The 19,291-nt window shown below is 41.4% G+C and overlaps 1 protein-coding gene across 1 annotated transcript in view; it reads left to right on the top strand.

The window, feature by feature from the left end:
• LOC123464839 overlaps positions 1-17,474 on the top strand; it is a 62,927-nt gene extending 45,453 nt beyond the window's left edge. Inside the window, exons 2-4 of the mRNA XM_045162485.1 lie at positions 12,650-12,760; positions 13,945-14,065; positions 17,466-17,474. Of these exons, the coding sequence (XP_045018420.1) occupies positions 12,650-12,760; positions 13,945-14,065; positions 17,466-17,474 (241 nt within the window). The remainder of the gene's footprint in view (positions 1-12,649; positions 12,761-13,944; positions 14,066-17,465) is intronic.
• The last annotated feature ends 1,817 nt before the right edge of the window (positions 17,475-19,291 follow it).

Here is a 19,291-nt window from a genome sequence, read left to right as displayed (position 1 = left end):
TGATTTTTTAGGCTGTGGATTATAGGAGAAAGTCCTAGCATTTTAGCAGAGGATTTTTGAACACAGAGTAAGGTGGGAGATTGTTCTTCCCAAGTAGAGTGGTTAAGAAAATCCCAGGAAAAAGTAAAGGGCAGAGCACGCTGGCTGGTGAGATGGTATGAGGACTAGCAAACTGCTCAGGGAGAAAGATTCTGGGAGGCAGCAGGACCTGGGGGAGGTACATTTTTTTTTTTTATCCCAGGAAAACAAGTTTGTCATTCAGTGGTGTAAATTTGTTGCAGGTAGCAGCAGGCGCCAAGTTCGAACTCCCAGTACATTGTTTGCCCTGTTGAGAAAAACACAATCCTAGTGCACAAGGCATATTGGGGGTTGTAGTTTAGGCAGAGTGAGAGAAAGAGGGAGAAAAGTCAGCAGTCTCCAGCTGAGGTTTGGGCGAGACCTGCAGTTTACCTTACATCTGAGACATGGCACCAAATTGTCAGGTATGGTTCTTTTTCCTCCATCCTTGTCTTGTTGTAGTAAAAAATTAAAATTACAGATCAGGAAAGCTCATGCAGGCAGGATTTATTAAATAAGCAACATGAAACACACTCTTGAGTTGTGAGAGCAGACCGACCTCTGTAAGAGTGGTCCCACCCTGTCTTAGGCTTTCTTTTAATGTCCTTTGTTCTGTCTCCTAAGCAGTCCCCGGAGCCTGATTTGTTCTGCTACATGTCAAACAACTAGTTGTGATTTTGGTGTTCTCGTAGAAAATGAGCGCATGTCCTTCTATTCTGCCATCTTAAAGATATCACTAGCAATATCACAAGGTTGCCAGGGGAAGTGTCAATAACCTCAGATATACAGATGTCACTACTCTAATGGCAGAAAGCAAAGAACTAAAGAGCCTCTTGATGAAGGTGAAAGAGGAGAGTGAAAAATCTGGCTTAAAACTCAACATTTAAAACACGAAAATCATGGCATCTGGTGCCATCACTTCATGGCAAATAGATGGGGAAACAATGGAAACAGTGACAGACTTTATTTGCTTGGGCTCCAAAATCACTGTAGATGGTGACTGCAGCCATTAAATTAAAAGATGCTTGTTCCTTGGAAGAAAAGCTATGACAAACCTAGACAGTATATGAAAAAGCAGAGACATCACTGCCAACAAAGGTTCATATGGTCAAAGCTATGGTTTTTCCAGTAATCAGGTATGGATGTGAGATTTGGACTATAAAGAAGGCTGAGAACCAAAGAATTGATGCTTTCGAACTGTGGTGCTGGAGAAGACTCTTGAGAAGAGTCCCTTGGACTGCAAGGAGATCAAACCAGTCAATCCTAAAGGAAATCAATCCTGAATATTCATTGGAAGGACTGATGTTGAAGCTGAAGCTCCGATATTTTGGTCACCTGATATGAAGAAGCCAATTCATTGGAAAAGACCCTGATGCTGGGAAAGATAGAGGCCAGAAGGAGAAGGGGATGACAGAGGATGAGATGGTTGGATGGCATCATCCATTAAATGGACATGAGTTTGAGCAAGCTCTGAGAGATGATGAAGGACAGGGAAGCTTGGTGTGCTGCAGTCCATGGGGTTGCAATGAGTCAGAAAGGACTGAGCGACTGAAGAACAACAGCAGCGTCAATCAGGGCTTGTACCTGAGACCAACTAGGGAAGGGGTCATGTTGGATGTGTTTTTCCCGCCAAAGATTTTTACTCCAGGCTGCAGAGTTTTCCTTTGTTTTATTTTACTCAGACTTTTTTATTTCTTTGTTTGCTTTTTAGTTGCTGCTTTTTAACCACCATTTTGGACTCCTTTCTCAAACCACCTAACATTTCCTTATATCTGTAGAAACACAGATTAAGGACTGGTAGTATTTCAGACAAAACCTCAAAATTATAACCCATATGTATCAGTTTGTGTGAATGTGTATGTTCAGTGAAGTCTGACACTTTTGCAACCCCATGGACTGTAGTCTGCCAGATTCCTCTGTCCATCAAATTTTCCAGGGGAGAATACTGGGGTGGGTTCCAATTTTCTACTCCAGGGGATCTTCCTGACTCAGGGATTGAACCCATATCTCCAGCGAGTTCTTTACCACTGTACCACTTGGGGAGCCCATTCATTAGTTTACTCAATCTTATAGAATTAATCATTTTTACTAGCATTTTCATGAAATGAGAAATTCCGTTAAATTTTAAATATCTTATCTGGTTCAGCAGCATGATATAAAAGTTTTCAGAAACGTGTTCTTGTCAGAAGTCCTTCCTGTGACTCTTCTTAAAGTTGGAGCAATTTGGAAAGACTCAGCTTAAACTGTCTGCAGATGATTAAGGACATAAAAAAGCAAAGTTAGAGATCTGATTAGTATTTTTTGACAAGGAAGTTTAACCAAGTTGCTGGGACATCCTGTATTTTAAGATAACAACTAGAATTATGACTGATACAATTATACCAGTACATATCCAAATTTCAGAAACTTAAACTTTTACCATGTCTATGTTAATAACATTCATTCATAAAGTATACTCTAAGTAGCTTTATCACTCATGTGATAATGCTCTCCAGTAATTTTATTTACCAAATAATACTAGTTAAGTATTTCTCTTAGATGCATCAGGGGCTCTCTAAAGCATTTTAAAGCTGTCTGGAAGTTAAAAGAACTTTAATGAAAATTGTATATTTGGAAAGTTTGTGAAAAATTTTCAAAACACTTGGTCAAATAAGGTCATAGATCACTGTGAAACATTACTTTTTTCTTAACCAAAGTGAGAAGACATCTCAAATGCAAATACAGATCACTTCAAGGCACAGAAGTTCACACAATCTGTTATCAAAGTCAGCATTCCAGGAGAACTTTGTTCTTCTAATAGAAAGAGGAAACCAAATCTAGTCTTGTACCAGTTTGCTTTGAATAATAAAAGTCATTTACTTAATTAAATTCAGTATAAACTTAGCCCATCTGTACCATGCACAAAGTTCTTTTTTCAGTGTTGCCTTTCTACAAACCTTTCATCATTTTCTGTATCTGTTATTTTGTTCTTAAATTATCCCATGTTGAAACAACTGCATAAACTTCCATCATTTAACTTGATTTAGCACAACTCTAAAATTTTATGTTACCAAATATCTGTAGAGATCATCTATATATAAAAGGCACAAAAAGAGAAATGCAAATTTCTCTTCTAACTCATTATACAAAACTCAATCATCTTGGCTATTTTCAGGAATTTTTTTTCTCCAGTTCTCAAGTATCCCTTTAAGTTTAAAAAAAAAGATAATAGTAATAGACAGTAATATATATCATTTGCTCACATTCACATGGCTCACTTTAAGCAAAACCACAAAGAGGGAACAGGATTTGGACTCAGGCAGGAAGACAACACAGACACCCACACACATATCCTCCAATATAAGCCAAATTGCAAAAGGCCCATTTTGATACAATAGCAGAGCCATTAGGGGTCATTGTTCTCCAGATCTTAGAGAGTATTGAGCATACACAGTGTTACAATAAAAATACAGTTTTCTTTCATTTACATGAACATAGCTGAAGATCTCCCAGTTTTGTAACATATACCCTAGTGGAAATGTAAGATGGAACAGAGCTCTGATCATCCATTATTCATGGCTGGTGTCATCAAATATCAAGCAAACAACAATTCAAAATGTTCTCTCAGGATCACAGTTCCCTAGCCCCAAACAGGGAGATTCCAAAACCGTGTCCCTTTAGTCAAAATGGGGAGACCCTCAACCAACATCCCATCAGAAATAAAACTGAGTGAATGACCAAGGCTAGTCCAAAAGGGAAAATGCTAACCAGTGCTGCACCACAGGCAAAGCCCAACTCAATGCATCATCACACATGAGCTGCACTATTCACCAAAGACATCTCAGTTGCACATACTCACGTGCAAGTACTGATGCACATACAAACAACAAACGTATGGTCCCACATACAAAGAATCAGCCCAGGTATAGCCCCCAAATTCCACCTCCATTTCCAGATGGAGGCTGCAGAGTGACCTGGCTCCCAAAAGAGAATGGACACAGAGTGACTCACCCCAAAATGATACAGAAGCGTATGAAATATGGTTGCACAGACAGAAATTTAGAGGAGGTGCAAAAATTTTTATATCCATACCCAGATAGAGGCCTCTAAACAGATTGGCCCAGCTCTCTAAAGAGAACAGACCCAGAGTGGCTCACTTCCTGCAAGGGAAGCAGCCCAAATGGAGTAAAGAGAGTTCCCAACCTACACAAGCTGGAATGACTTATCTTCCAAGCAACACTGAATGTGGACTGCAGCTCTGGACATTTCTTTGCTCCAAACAGTCTTGTGCCATGAGGCAGCTGCTACCTCTCAAGGACAGTGCCTCCCAGTTCCCTTGAGCAAATGAGCTCCAGCAGCCTCTGGGGACTCAGAGAAGGGGCTTTCTATGGCTGGAGTTGACTATGGGCACAGACTCTTGACTGCCTTGCCAAAATTGTAACTGAAAGCAAGTTCATATGCCTGATGTACAGTGAGGCCAAACAATAAGGAATGTCAGAGTTTGGAGCAGAGCAAGGTTTATTGTAGGGCCATGCAAGGAAATGGGTGGCTCATGCCTCCCAAACTCCAAAATCCCCAAAGGATTTCAGGAAAGTATTTTTAAAGGCTAGGTAAGGGAGAGGGGTCACAGGGTATGTGATCAGCTCATGTACAATTCTCTTGATTGGTTGATGGTGAGGTAAAAGGACAGTGTCACAGGGGTTAACATTATCAATCCTTAGGCTTCAAGGGACCTGGGAGCTATATGCTCATGGTCATCAACTAGTTAACATCTTCCTTTAGGTGGGGGTTTTCACATCTGTAAAATAACTCAGGAAATATGATTCAAATACCGTCATCTAGGTGCTTCAGAAAGGAGTTAAAACAGGATATGGGGAAGGGGTCTGTCTTGGGAAGACCCCATAGGGTCCTGCCAGTTACAGATAAAGGCCTATGAAGGACTGGGGTGGATGCAGGGTGGGAGGATAAGGGTAGGCATGTCAGTGAGTGTTCAGGAACAAGATGGAAACCAACCTGGCTGTGAGAAAAGGTTCCTGTTGGGACAGAGGGATATGTGATGGGAAAAGCAGGTTGGGGCTATTGCAAATATGCAGGCACTCACAATGGTCCTGATTGTACTGAGGCAGGAGGCTTGGCTTTGCAAGCTGCATAAGATGACATATCTCCTAAATTCACCTAAATGCACTGATGTTTATTTCTCAGGGGCTGATAAACTTTGAGCAATCTGTTAAAGCACCAAGATAACTCATATGATTCTATCAGTTCTTTGGTCTTGAGTTGTGTCCTTTAATTAAGAAAATATGAATTGCATGTTCATGTGCATTTAGTTCAGGTTCTGGAATGATTATTTGATCCAAGTAAAGTAGTTTCTTTCCTATGCTTTGGTTTCTCAAATCCCAGTGAGTGGCATCAAAGGCTTGCTTGGGTAGGCAGATCCCTACTTTCATGAAGGATACCTGGAACTTGGAAGCAAGAGCTCTGTCATTCCTCATAGGGAAGAAGTTTAATAGTTTAGAAGAAAGTGGTTGATTGGAACAGATACTAAAGACCAAATATTCTGAGGTGAGTCAGAATAGGCACTCGGAGGGACTATGGTGATGATTGAGTCCTGTACCTAGTGGTGGCCATACACCTGTTACATGCAGGTTACCTGTTACATCCTGTTACATCACCTGCTCGTTGCTTACTGGTTCCAATCAGCAGTACTTTAATCCCATCACAACGTTGGGAGTTGGTCAGCAAGAACAGTATTTTAGTTGTGACTCCTCATTTTTTACTTTCACTGTACTGAATTTTTGCAAATGTATCAAGTGTGTGTGTCTTTTTTTTCTCTTAAAGAAGAGGATTTAAAACAGTTATCTCTGTGTAATAGTAGATTCTTGGTGTTAGCTGTAGTGTGGGAAAAAGTGTTGGGAATATGTGTGTTGATAAGACAAGGGACACTGTGAAGAAGTAAAAGTCTTTGATTACCTGATAGGAGAGAAGGGAGACAAAAGGCCAGGCATGAAGCAGAAAAGGCCTAGAAGTTCTGAGGCAGGAAGGCTCTGCAGTGCCCACAGCCTGGTGGACCCCAGGGCAGAGGGTATGGAGAAAACTGGAGAGCCTTGGGGAGGGTGGGGCATGCAGCCTGCACTGCTGCTTCAATTATTTTGAAGTGGAAAGAACAGAGTGGATGAAAGGGGAAGGGATGAGAAAATGGATTTTGAGCAAGTTTTAGAAACCAAGGAAAGTCTCAGAGGAAAGGAGAGAAGATTCTAGCTTGAGCATTGACACTCATGACTAATTGGATTTGGCTTGGGCCACTCTGAGAAAGCCAGGGTGGTGACCCATAGCTCACCAGCAATATGGGTGTTCTGATATCCTCCTGGATGGGTTCCAGTGACATCTGTGCCAGGCGCTGTGCTTGGTCATGGAGATTCCATGTAGTATGTAAGTAGTCATTGCCCTGAAGGAGTGTGGTCTCTGGTGGGACAGTTAGCGGGAAATACTGCTGCTGGATGAAGAGTTGTAGGAGGAGAGGGAAGGAGAAAGGATCATGGTGGAGAGGATAATTCTTGGAGTGGAACTGGGTTGGGGGATAGCTCATTCAGCAGTGGTTGAATTGTTGAGTATATGCCCTCAGGGATAAATTGGAATTAAGGAGTCAATTGATCCAGGTCTCCAGGTCCAAATCCTTATTTAGGTGGTGACATGTGATTTAGGATCCTGTCAGTCATCTAAGGGAGGTGAAAATCTTCATCCCTTGATGGTATCCAGAGGGCTCTCTCTGGCATTTTGAGATTTGGCAGCAAAGGAATTTGTGAAAGTTCTTAAATCAAGAGCCATGGGGAAAGAAATTTGCCTAATTAAGCAAATTCATCTCTTTTCTGCATGGATTTACTCAAGAGTGGTGTCATGGTGACAGCTGCTCTTTGTCTGACTTCGTCCTGTTCTGAGCAACATTGATCCTTTCAGTTAATAACTCAGCAGCCCAGGTGGGTGTTCCCCAGGTGTTCTCCCCACTTTCCAGAGACCAATACTGAGAGGTTACATGACTAGTTCAAGGTCACACAACCAGAGAGTGGTAAAATCTAGACTCTGACACAGGAAGATTTCCGCCTGAGGTATACCAAGTACAATTTTTTCTCTTTAAATTTAAAAAAATAGTAAAATGCACAATCAAAAAATGGTAAAATGCACAAACCATAAATGTGTCATCTTAACCACTTTTAAGCATTTGATTCAGGGTTGTTATGTACATTCACATTATAATACAACCTATTTTCAGAACCCTTTTCATCCTGCATTAGTATGTCATTAAACACTAACTCCTCAGTCCCTTTCCAGCCCCTGGGAATCACAGGGCCACTTTGTTTCTCTCTAAATTTGACTGCTCTGAGTACCTTCATGTAAGTAGAATCATACAGTATTTGTCCTGTGTCCATTTTACACCCCCTCCCTCACCATCAGTGTGTAAGGGCCCAGTTTCTTCACATCCTTGCCAGACCTTCTCTTTTCTTCTTTGTTTCCCCCATATTAGTTCCTCTAAAATGTGTGAGGTGGTGTCTCATTTCCCTAATGGTTAGTGATGTTGAGCATCTTTCTTGCTCAAGCAGAATTTTACAGAGGACCTCTCAGGCAGGATGTCATAATCTGGGTAAGTCCCAGTGCTAATTTCCTGAGTGATTTCTATAGGGAATAACTGTAGGATAAATGACCCAACATCTTTTAAGCCAGCTTGTTAATAAAACTCATAGATTTATACTTTTGTTTTGGAAGGAAATTGAGACCTAGAAATATTAAGGGTCATGAACGTTCTGAACTGGAATGGAGTAGGGGAGCAGCGGAGAGGTGGACCTTCAAGGCCCTGGGTCCTCATTACCACTGCTGGGAGTAGAATCCAGTCTTCTGACTCCTGGAAGGGTCAGGGTCCCTTAGGCATGCCAGGCAGGGTTTGCTCAACCTGAAGCTCAGTCTGTTATTGCTTATTTAATAATTCATAGACATTCATTTATTTTACATATAATTCTTGAGCATCTTCTCTGCACTATAACTATATTGTGTGAGGAATAAAGCAATAGGTATAAGAAATCTGATCTCTATTTTTACAGGTTGTTATCATCTCTCCTTGAAAATTTCCTAACTCTGGCAAAGTCAGTAAATTGATCTTAATCTTTGGGCTATCTCTGCATATTAATTTTTATCACTTACACAGTGCATACTGGATTTGAATGGGGTTTTGTGGGGTGACCTTCTATATAGTTACTGTTTTCTCTTATTAAAATTAATAAGTAATTTGCAGAGAGATAATTTGAGATTATGTAAATATCATACTTCACATCAAACTTTTACCCATTAGTTTTAAGTTCCTTGAATAACTTTCTAACTCCATTGTTCCTTCTATCTATGTTTGTTTGTATTCTAGAATGGGAAAGCTTTCCTTCTCTCTTGTTTATGTGGCAGTAAGGATTCATGGATTCATTCATTATTTAATGGGTTATAATTCATTGCCATATATTTTTATTTTTTTTTCTAAAGGAGAGATTGTTTCTTTTATTTATTTATTATTTAGGGCTGTGCTGAGTCTCTATTGCTGTGTGTAGGCTTTCCTTGTGGAGAAGAGGGGCTACTTTCTAGTTGTGGTTTGTGAGCAGTGGTCTCTCTTGTTTCAGAGCATGGGCCCTAGAGTGAGTGGGCTTTAGTAGTTGCAGTTCTTGGGCTCAGCAGTTGCAGCTTAGGGGCTCTAGAGAGCTGGCTCAGTGGTTATCCTGTGACATGTGGGATCCTCCTGGACCAGGGATCAAAGCTGTCTTATCTGCACTGGCAGGTGGATTCTTTACCACCAAGGAAGCCCCATTTATCTATTTCTGTGCTTGAAGTATCCCAGGTTTGTCTAGTGAGAGGCCTTCAAACTGACTTCCCTGTCCTTTCTACACATCCTCATGATTTTGTTGAAGAAAATTTGCACAACATGAAAGTTGGGAATTACAATTTATTTGAGGCAAAATGAGGACTGCAGCCCGGGAGACAGCCTTAGAGAAATGGCTCCAGGGAGGCAAGAGGAGGACTTAGGATATATAGGAGTTTTGCAACAAAGGGCAAGTAGTCAGGAACATCAAAATAATATTGTAAATTAAAGAAGATCGAATTTCCCAAGTTAAGGAATTTAGTGCTTTTCTATATATGGGAAGACAAGAGTCTGGCTCATTGAAGTTATTCCTTTGATATGTATTTCTGTTATCTGGAGCCAGTATCCTGTGTTTTCATATGCTGAATTTCCTTAGGGCTCATCACAGGGAATGGCTGCAGAGAGTGGCTGCAGTCTTTGGCTGCTAGATGGCAGGTAGTCTTTTCCTTCCTGAATTTTCTCAGGGCTCACCAACTCTTGCTGATGTTTGTGACATCCTTATTTACTAATATTGCAGTAAATATTTAATTTCTTAAAATAATTTCATCTCTCAATTCCTTGAGCACTTCCTTATTTTATGGTGCAAGGTGTTCCAGGCCTGGCTTGTACTTTCTCTGGCTGTTGTTTTTCACCTACTGATAGTGGTTCTGTTGCTGGAAATGCCTGGGGCTTTGCTCACCTGGTTAATACTAGTTACAGAAGCACGCACAGATGTTCCCTTTTTGGAGCCAGTGTTGTGACCTGACCTGTACTTGTAGTACTTAGTATTGTGAGAAGAGTCTCAGCAACAACCATTAGGGAACTTTGAAAAGGCAAGGTTTATTACTCACATGTCCTGGAGGGCACAAGGCACATGTTGGGTGACACAGCGATGTTCTGGATGAAAGAGAGAGAGTTCAGTTCAGTTCACTCAGTAGTGTCCGACTCTTTGCAACCCCATGGACTGTAGCATGCCAGGCTTTCCTGTCCATCACCAACTCCCGGAACTTACTCAAACTCATGTCCATTGAGTTGGTGATGCCATCCAACCATCTCATCCTCTGTCGTCTCCTTCTCCTACCGCCTTCAATCATTCCTAGCATCAGGGTCTTTCCCAATGAGTCAGTTCTTTGTGTCAGGTGGACACAGTATTGGAGTTTCAGCTTCAGCATCAGTCCTTCCAACGAATATTCAGGACTGATTTCCTTTAGGATGGACTGGTTGGATCTCCTTGCAGTCCAAAGGGACTCTCAAGAGTCTTCTCCAACACTACAGTTCAAAAACATCAATTCTTTGGCACTCAGCTTTCTTCATAGTCCAACTCTCACATCCATACCTGACTACTGGAAAAACCATAGCTTTGACTAGACGAGCATTTGTCAACAAAGTAATGTCTTTGCTTTCTACTATGCTGTCTAGGTTTGTCACAGCTTTTCTTCCAAGGAGCAAGCATCTTTTATTTTCATGGCTGCAGTCACCATCTATAGTAATTTTGGAGCCCAAGAAAATAAATTCTGTCACTGTTTTCATTGTTTCCGCAACCATTTGCCATGAAGTGATGGGACTGGATGCCATGATCTTTGTTTTTTGAATGTTGATTTTTAAACCAGCTTTTTCACTCTCCTCTTTCACTTTCATCAAGAGGCTCTTTAGTTCCTCTTGACTTTCTGCCATAAAGATGGTGTCATCTGCATATCTGAGGTTATTGATAGTTCCCCGGCAGTCTTGATTTCAGCTTGTGCTTCATCCAGCCCAGCATTTCGCACGATGTAATCTGCATATAAGTTAAATAAGCAAGGTGACAATATATAGCCTTGACGTACTCCTTTCCCAATTTGGAACCAGTTCGTTGTTCCATGCCTCATTGGGGTTGAGATTGTGGTGTCTAGTATTCAGCAGGTTCACTCTTTATTGGTTAATTAAGACATGAGAGTGGGAATTAAAAGAACAGGAAGGGAGAAGCAAGCAGGCAGTGAGATAGTCTGTTATCATGTCAACCTGAGCTTTCTACAAAAGGGAACTTCATGGGTGAGCTGGCCTGGCTCTTTATCTAGTCATGTAGCTTGCATGTGTTCATTGGAGGCGAATGTAGATATTCTTAAGACTTCAAGTCTAGGAGGAAGCATCTCAAGTAACCCTGAGAAAAGTGCTCTGAGGAGGTGAGGGTGTAGAGCCCAGTTATATAGGAGTTTTACCCTAAAGGACAGGTAGTCTGAATGTCAAAATATTATTCTTAATGGAAGAAAGCCAGATATCTCAAATTAAAGAATTTAGTGCTTTTCTTTGAATGGGAAGATGCAGGAATCTGGGCTCATGGAAATCATTCCTTTGATATGCACCTCAGTTATCTGGGGCCAGTATCCTGTGTTTTGTCATCCTGAGCTCCCTCTGGGGTCACTATTGGGAGTTGCTGCAGTTTGACCCTGTTGCTGGGAAGGATTGAGGGCAGGAGGAGGAGGGGCAACAGAGGATGAAATGGTTGGATAGCATCATCAGCTCAGTGGGTATGAGTTTGAGCAAACTCCGGGAGATCGTGAAGGGGAGGAAACCCTGGTGTGCTGCAGTCCATGGGGTTGCAATAAGTCAGACACGACTGAGCGACTGAACAGCAATAACATATAGCAGGGTTTTTTGTTTGTTCGTTTGTTTCCTTCCTGTGTTCCCAAAGGACTCACCAGTTCACTCACTCAGAGGGAGGTGGCTGCCAATCATTGATGACTCTGGCATCCTTTGTTTACTGATATGGGAAGCAGTATTTTATTTCTCAACTGTGAAAGTTCTCATCATGAGAAAATTATTTTGTAATTGTGTAGGTTAAAGAAACAAAGCCTCTAACATTTGGGTGCTGGAATGTTCTTTGCGACTGGTGTGTCTTTGCTTTTAGGACCCCTCCAGTGTATAGAGCTAGGACATATATATGAATGTGTTGTTGTATAGTCATTAAGTTATGTCTGACTCTTTTCCGACCTCATGCATGATAGTCCGCCAGGCTCCTCTGTGCCTGGGATTTCCCAGGCAAGATACTGGAGTGGGTTACCATTTCCTTCTCCAGGGCATCTTTCTGATCCAGGGATCGAATCCATGTCCTCTGCATTGGCAGGTGGATTCTTTACCAATGAGCCACCAGGGATGCCCATATATTCCCCAAATGTAGACATTTCTTTTTAATAAAGCCCATTAATATAGGGTTCTAATTAGACAGAGATTGTTACCAAGCCCAAGCTCACTATGCTTACCTCACAATAGACTGATGAATCTGACAGACAGCTGCTGAGGCAAGGTAGAGACTTTAATTGGGGAACTGACAGAGAAGATGGCAGGCTAGTGCCTCAAAATAACCATCTTATTGGGGTCTGGATGCCAGGTTGTTTTAGAGATCACAGAGAAAAAAACAATAAGGAGCTAAAGTCAAAAGTCAAAATAGAGAGGGAGAGGCAGTAAAGTAAAAGGGTCTTCAGTCTTGCAAAACATCTTCAAGGGAATGGCCAGCCTTTGAAGGGGGTGTGTCAAGCTCTTCTACTCACAGGTGGGCAGGGACAAGCTATCTCTCCATGAGCTGAACAAAGGCACTGTGGTTTACAGTCAAGCAAAAGGGCAAGGGTTCTTTGAGGCAGGCCATTGTGTATGATTTTAATAATAAAAGCAAGTCAAAGAGTTTCCAACATGGAGTCAGAATTGGCTTCTTCTCTGCAACAAGATGTATAGTTTGAATTTATGTCTCTCTTATTTTTTCTTAATTTTTAACAGGTGGATAAATCCCTTGTTTAAAATTGGTTACAAACGGAGATTAGAAGAAGATGACATGTACTCAGTGCTTCCGGGAGATCGCTCCCAGTACCTTGGACAAGAGCTGCAAAGGTAAGCACAGGCAGCAGGAAGAAGGGGAGGGAGAGTGAGAATTTCCACGTTTTGGGCAGGCTTTGCCTTCCTCTGGGTTCTTCTGAGCCTCCTGCCCTGACACTGCACACTCATCCCCCTTAGGCTGACCCCGGTCTTATCCCACTTTGGAAGCTTGGGGAGCCTGTGTTCCCTGTGCATCAGTGCAAATGGAGGGAGCCCACAGCTGAGGCCTTGGAGGCTGAACTCTGTCTCTAGGGGTGGGATCCCTGAAGTGTTACTGAGTCCAGGTTCGCCGCATGACAGGTCAATGAATCTGAGAGACAAGGTGTTGAGGCAAGGAATATGACTTTATTCAGAAAGCTGGCTGACCAAGACGATGGCAGACTAGTCTCAGAGTAACCTTCTTACTGAAGTCTGGATGCCATGTTCTTTTGTAGAATCAGAGAGAGAGAAGCAATGAGTAACTAAAGTCAAAAGGCAGAATAGAGAGGGAGAGGCAGTGGGGAAGTAAAGTGAAAGGATTTTCAGTTTTGCAAAACGTCTCCAAGGGAATGGCCAGCCTTTAGAAGGGGAATGTGCTCTCTTCTATTCACAGATGGGCAGGTCAGATTATCTAAGAGCTGAACAAAGGCACTTTAGTTTACAGTCATTCAGAAGGGTAGGGTCCTCTGAGGCAAGCCATTATGTATGATTGTAATAACAAAAGCAACAAAAAGCAAGTCAGAGAAACAGTTTCCAACATTTAGTCAGAATTAGCTTCTTTTCTCGGAGAAGGCAATGGCAACCCACTCCAGTACTCTCACCTGGAAAATCCCATGGATGGAGGAGCCTGGTAGGCTGCAGTCCATGGGGTTGCACAGAGTTGGAAGCAACTTAAGAGCAGCAGCAGCAGCAGCTTCTTTTCTGCAACAGGAGGAGGGTGTTTGCCCTCTTGAGCTGCTCATGGTGCTGTGAATCCAGCAAAGTTTGGCAGGAACTTGTTCCTGAGACTAGGACTTTCCCTTCAAGGCCTGTTGAAGGGAAACAGGCCTGGTGCTTCAGGGTCTGCACCGTTCATGTTTGCTCACAGGAGCCCTGTGAGCAATTAGTCAGCATCTATGGGGCAGCCACAGAGCGCCCTGTGGTAAACGCTTATCTGCCACCTCCCCGTTTTCCCTATGGTGGACACGCTGTTCTTTACTGTGCTTTGTTTCTCATCACAGGTACTGGGATCAAGAAGTTTTGAGAGCCAATGAAGACACACGGGAGCCTTCTTTAATGAAAGCAATCATAAAGTGTTACTGGAAATCCTATATGCCTTTTGCGATTTTTACGCTTTTTGAGGTGAAAGCTTTTATTTACAGTGCATTGCTGTATATATGCAGATCAGTACTGAGATGGATGCATCTGGTAGGGAAAGAGGCCAGTGGTTTAAGATCAGAGGATAAAATGTCTAGGAAACATGATGTAGCTCCATGGTTGTATTTATCTTTAGAATAGAAAGATGCTTAAAGGACTGGACCTCTGGGGAATTACTCTTTTCCTTTTAACTGATTAAAATGTACTGTCCTGGAAAGGACTGAAAAGAAAAGACGTTTTATTCCAAGTTAGGATATTGTTGGTGATTAGTAAATGATATAATGATCTTTGACCAAAAAAAGATCCTACAACCTCAAGGAATATGTGTCTCGTGGTTTTGCTTCTCTCCCTGTGTCCTTTAGCATGTTCCTCTGACAGCCTACAGTCCATGGGGTCACAGAGTTGGACATGATTGAACAACTAACACTTTCACTTTCTGGCACCTTAAGTTAGTGGTTAGAAGCTGATCTGACTCATTCAGGATTTCCCGGCCCCTCCTCTATGTAGGAGGTAGGCTTGTAGGATTGTGCACCTCCCTTATAGTAGATAAAGTAGATAAAGTCTTTTCTTTTTGTGTGTGTGAGATGTTAGGAACTATTCATGATCATTACTCAAGATTCATTAACTCATTAGGAATTACAAAATGTTGATGTTCTAATTCTAATTTTTACCTTTTTCATTTATTAGCTAAAATACAGAGTCACTTTGTCATTGTGAACTCTTTGGTTACCCTGAGCTATAATATATATAGGAATGGCAGGGAAAATTCTTATTTTTTTAACTTAAAACTTTTTTTCCTTCTTTGTGGAATCTTTTTTCCCTGACCAGGGATCAAACCCATGTTCCCTGCATTGAAAGTGTGGAGTCTTAACCACTGGACCACCAGTGAAGTCTCTTTTTTACATTTTTTTCTTAATATATGTGCTTTGTTGTAGTGTAGTTGACTTACAATGTTTCAGGTGTACAGCAAGGTGATTCAATTATATGTAGTAGCGTTAGTCACTCAGTCCTGTCCAACTCTTTGTGACCCCATGGATTGTAACCTGCCAGGCTCCTCTGTCCATGGAATTCTCTAGGCAAGAATACTGGAGTGGGTTACCATTCCCTTCTCCAGAGGATCTTCCCAACCCAGGGATCGAACCCAGGTCTCCCACATTGCATGTAGATTCTTTACCATTTGAGCCACAAGGGAAGCCTTCAATTATACATATATGCATATATTATTTTTGAAATTATTTTCTATTATAGGTTATTATAAGATATTGACTATAGCTCCCTATGCTATACAGTGAACCTTTGTTGCTTTTCATGTATTTACTTTTTTTTTTAAATTAGAAATCTAGCATTCTATCCATACTAAGTCAAACAAGTGGTATCAAAATGTCATAAAATTTTTAGCTAGGCAAAAATTCATGTTTTCTAAAATATATATATTATTTATTTATATAAAAGCTTTCCTACTGCACTTTATGATAAAGGTTTGAGAAAGAATATAAAAAAAAAAAAGAGATGGAGAAATTGGAAAACATAAACTAAATAAAATTGGATCACTTAATATGAAATAGAAAAAGTGAAACAAATTAGATAAAAGTAAAAGATCATCATATAGTCCAGTTATTTTAAACATGGCTGCTCATTAGAGATATATCTAAAGCTCTAGAGAAAAAAAACGAATACCTAGACATTTGTATTTTTCAAAAAATTCCAAGATAATTCTGATATGCATCTGGATTTTAAAAAGTGATAACACGTTTTTCTATTAAATTGCAGTTTCATGATATAGAGTTCTATTATTTTTCTGTTGACCAATCATGACAAAATGGTATTAAGTGAGCACTAGTTACATAATTACAATAGTAAAAGTTCTTTATCAGTTTTCACAATCAGTAGCCAGATAAAAAAAAGAAAAGATAATTATAATTGCAAGCCATAATTAACCTAACAGTATAAAATGAAATAAAGAAGTGAAAGTGTTAGTTGCTCAGTCATGTCTGACTCTTTGTGACCCTGTGGACTGTAGCCCACCAGACTCCTCTGTCTGTGGGATTCTCCAAGCAAGAATACTGGAGTGGGTTGTCATTCCCTTCTCCAGGGGATCTTTCTGATCCAGGGATCAAACTTGTGTCTTCCACAGGCAGATTCTTACTGTCCAAGCCACCAGGGAAGCCTATTAACAATATAAAATAATTACATACAATTTGGGGGGTCAGGCAGAGTGATATGGTAAGTGGAAGTGCACATATGCATATATTTTCATCCACTCACCCAGTCTGTGTCTTTTGGTTGGTGCATTGATCTGATTACTGTTTCTTAATTTTTTGAGTTTATTTTCTGTAGGTCTTTTCCTTCTCTTGTGTTTCCTGGCTAGAGAAGTTCCTTTAGCATTTGTTGTAAAGGTGGTTTGGTGGTTCTGAATTCTCTTAACTTTTGATTATCTGGAAAGCTTTTGATTTTTCCATCAAATCTGAAGGAGAGTCTTGCTGGGTAGAGTATTCTTGGTTGTAGGTTCTTCCCTTTGAACACTTTAAATATATTGTGTCATTTCCTTCTGACTTGTAGAGTTTCTGTTGAGAAATCAGCAATTGCCTGATGGGAGTTCCCTTGTATTTGTTGTTTTTCTTTTGGTGCTTTTAATATTTATCTTTGTCTTTAATTTTTGTCAGTTTGATTACTATGTTTCTTGGTGTGCTCCTCCTTTGATTTATACTAATTGGACTGTCTATGCTTCCTCAACTGGTTGACTCTTTCCCTTAGTTGACTATTTCCTTTACCTGTAAGGAATTTTTCAGCTATTATCTCTTCAATAGTTTCTCAGGTCCTTTCTTTCTCTTTTCTCCTTCTGGGACCCCTATAATGAAAATGTTCACGTCCTTAATGTTGTCTTTTTTCTTTTTTAAATTTATTATTATTATTATTATTTATTTGGCTGCTCGAGGGATATTTAATTGCAGCATGTGGGATCTAGTTCCTGGACCAGGGATTGAACCCAGGCCCCTACATTGGGAGCACAACATCTTAGTCACTGGGCCACCAGGGGGGTCCCCCTTAATGTTGTCTTTGTCTTCATTTCTTTTCATTCTTTCTGTCCTCCAGGTCATTTATTTGTTCTTCTGTCTCAGTGATTCTGCTATTAATTCCTTCTAGTGTATATTCATCTCTGTTTAGTTCTTCTAAGTCTTTGATAAACATCTATTGCATTGTCTCCATTATTCTCCAAGATCCTGGATCATCTTCACTATCATTATTCTGAATTCTTTTTCTGGAAGGTTGCCTAGCTCCACTTCATTTCGTTATTTTTCTGGGGTTTATCTTATCCCTTCATCTGGGACATAATTTTCTCCTTTTTCATCTTGACTGATATTTTGTAATATGGCTCTTGTTTTAGCTGCTGTAGGGCTGTAGTTCTTCTTGCTTCTTCTGTCTTCCCTTTGATGGAGGAGGCAAAGAGGCTTGTGTAAGCTTCCTGATGGGAAGGACTGGTGGTGGGAAAACTGGGTCCTGCTCTGGCTCAGTAAAGTTTCAATCCAATTATCTGCTGAAGGGTGGGGTTGCACTCCCTCCCTGGCAGTTGTTTGGCCTGAGGTAACCCAGCCCTGAGGTCTATGGGGTCTGTGGTAGGGTTAATGGTGACCTCCTAGAGGGCTTACATCAAGGGGGACCTTCTTGGACTGCTGCTTCCAGTGCCCCTGACCCTGTGGTGAGCCCCTGCCAACCCATGCCTTCACAGGAGACCTTCCAACACTAGCAGGTAGTTCTGGTTCAGTATCTTCTGGGGTCCCTGTTCCTTTCTACCGGGGTCCAGCCCCAGTTGGATCCAGGGATTCCCTTGGTAGGACAGCGTTGGCGACAAAGGATAGATAAAAGGGGAGAGAAAGAGGCTTGACCTGACTGGTTTACGTGGGAAACTAATAAAGTTCGTGACACCAAACTTGCTCTGAGCGTGGAGGCTGCAGGCGCCCTCTTGAATAGCTGAAGGTACCCCACCTTAGGCACCTTCTCCAGTGGGTTCTTAGAAGCCCAGGCAAGTAAGTGGTCTCAGAGAGCCCCTGTGCTTCAATCAGTTATCCTGAAGGAAAGAACAGAGAAGAAAAGGAGAGAAAGGAAGCAAGAACGACACGGGGAGACCAAGCTTATGTGAACAAGGCTTGCAACTTTATTCTCCTAAGTAGTTTTTATACCTTAAGTTGTGCATAGAGGATAATAGGGGGTGTAGAGTCATGCAAGGTCAGCAGTCCTTATCGAAGCCAGGTTTTCTTTCTGCAAACTTATCATATGCAAAGGCTTTAGGTGATTTATATCATCCTCAAGCCAGGAGGCCTATTAACATTTTATGACCCTTTCTTCTGATAATGGTAGTCAATCAGAAAACTTATTTTCTCTAAAGCTGATTATTCTAAAGTCAGGCGCCACCCTCCGAAAGCACTGGATAAAGTTGCATTCCTATAGGGCCAAAGGTGTGGTGGGCTATAACAAGAAAAGAATTAGCTCAAGGGTCCAAGGTTACAAACATGAAAGCTACTACTTACATATCTATATACCAAACTATTAATCAATACACTCCCAGGCACACAGTAGGTAAGGGATATGGAAACTCGGCAGCAAGCATTAGTCAACAAAGAAATCCTCTACTAGTTCTATTCCAACAATTTTAACTCCCCGAGAAGCTCTGCATTGTTAGAATATCTTAAGCTTCCCATGCTTCTCATGGTGGGAGGCTGTAAACAATCACATGCGTAGCTGTAAGAGTCCGGATACCTGTCAGGCAAGTTAGAAAGCTATCTGAGGGGTTTGGATTGGAACACACCTATTATACTCAGGAGACTTATTAACTAGAGCTTTAAGTTGATTTTCTTCAGAGAAAGTGGGTCAGGGATAGCCCCCCTTAATGTCAGAGGAGTGACAGTCATAAAGTAGTAAAACAGACAGATTCTGGTTACGGGGTAGACGCTCAGGCAGGTCCAGAGGATCTCTCGAGTCCTGACTCACCTTGCCCGTCAGGTCTCTCCCACATGACCTTGTCATGGGTGGGAACTCCCGTGCTGGTTCCTGGCACCTTTCCATTGGGTCTTGGTGTGCATGAGATTTTGTTTGTGTCCTCTATGATGAAGGTCTCTGTTTCCCTCAGTCTTGTGGAAGTCCTATAATCAAATTCCACTGGCTTTTAGGTCAGATTCTCCGGAGAGTCCCAGTTCCTTGTCAGATCTCCGGGCT

The sequence above is a fragment of the Bubalus bubalis genome, chromosome 13 (genome assembly GCF_019923935.1).
Source record: "Bubalus bubalis isolate 160015118507 breed Murrah chromosome 13, NDDB_SH_1, whole genome shotgun sequence".
Lineage (NCBI taxonomy): Eukaryota > Metazoa > Chordata > Mammalia > Artiodactyla > Bovidae > Bubalus > Bubalus bubalis.
Note: the sequence above shows the minus strand (reverse complement) of the source record. Positions and strands in the feature narration are given on the sequence as shown.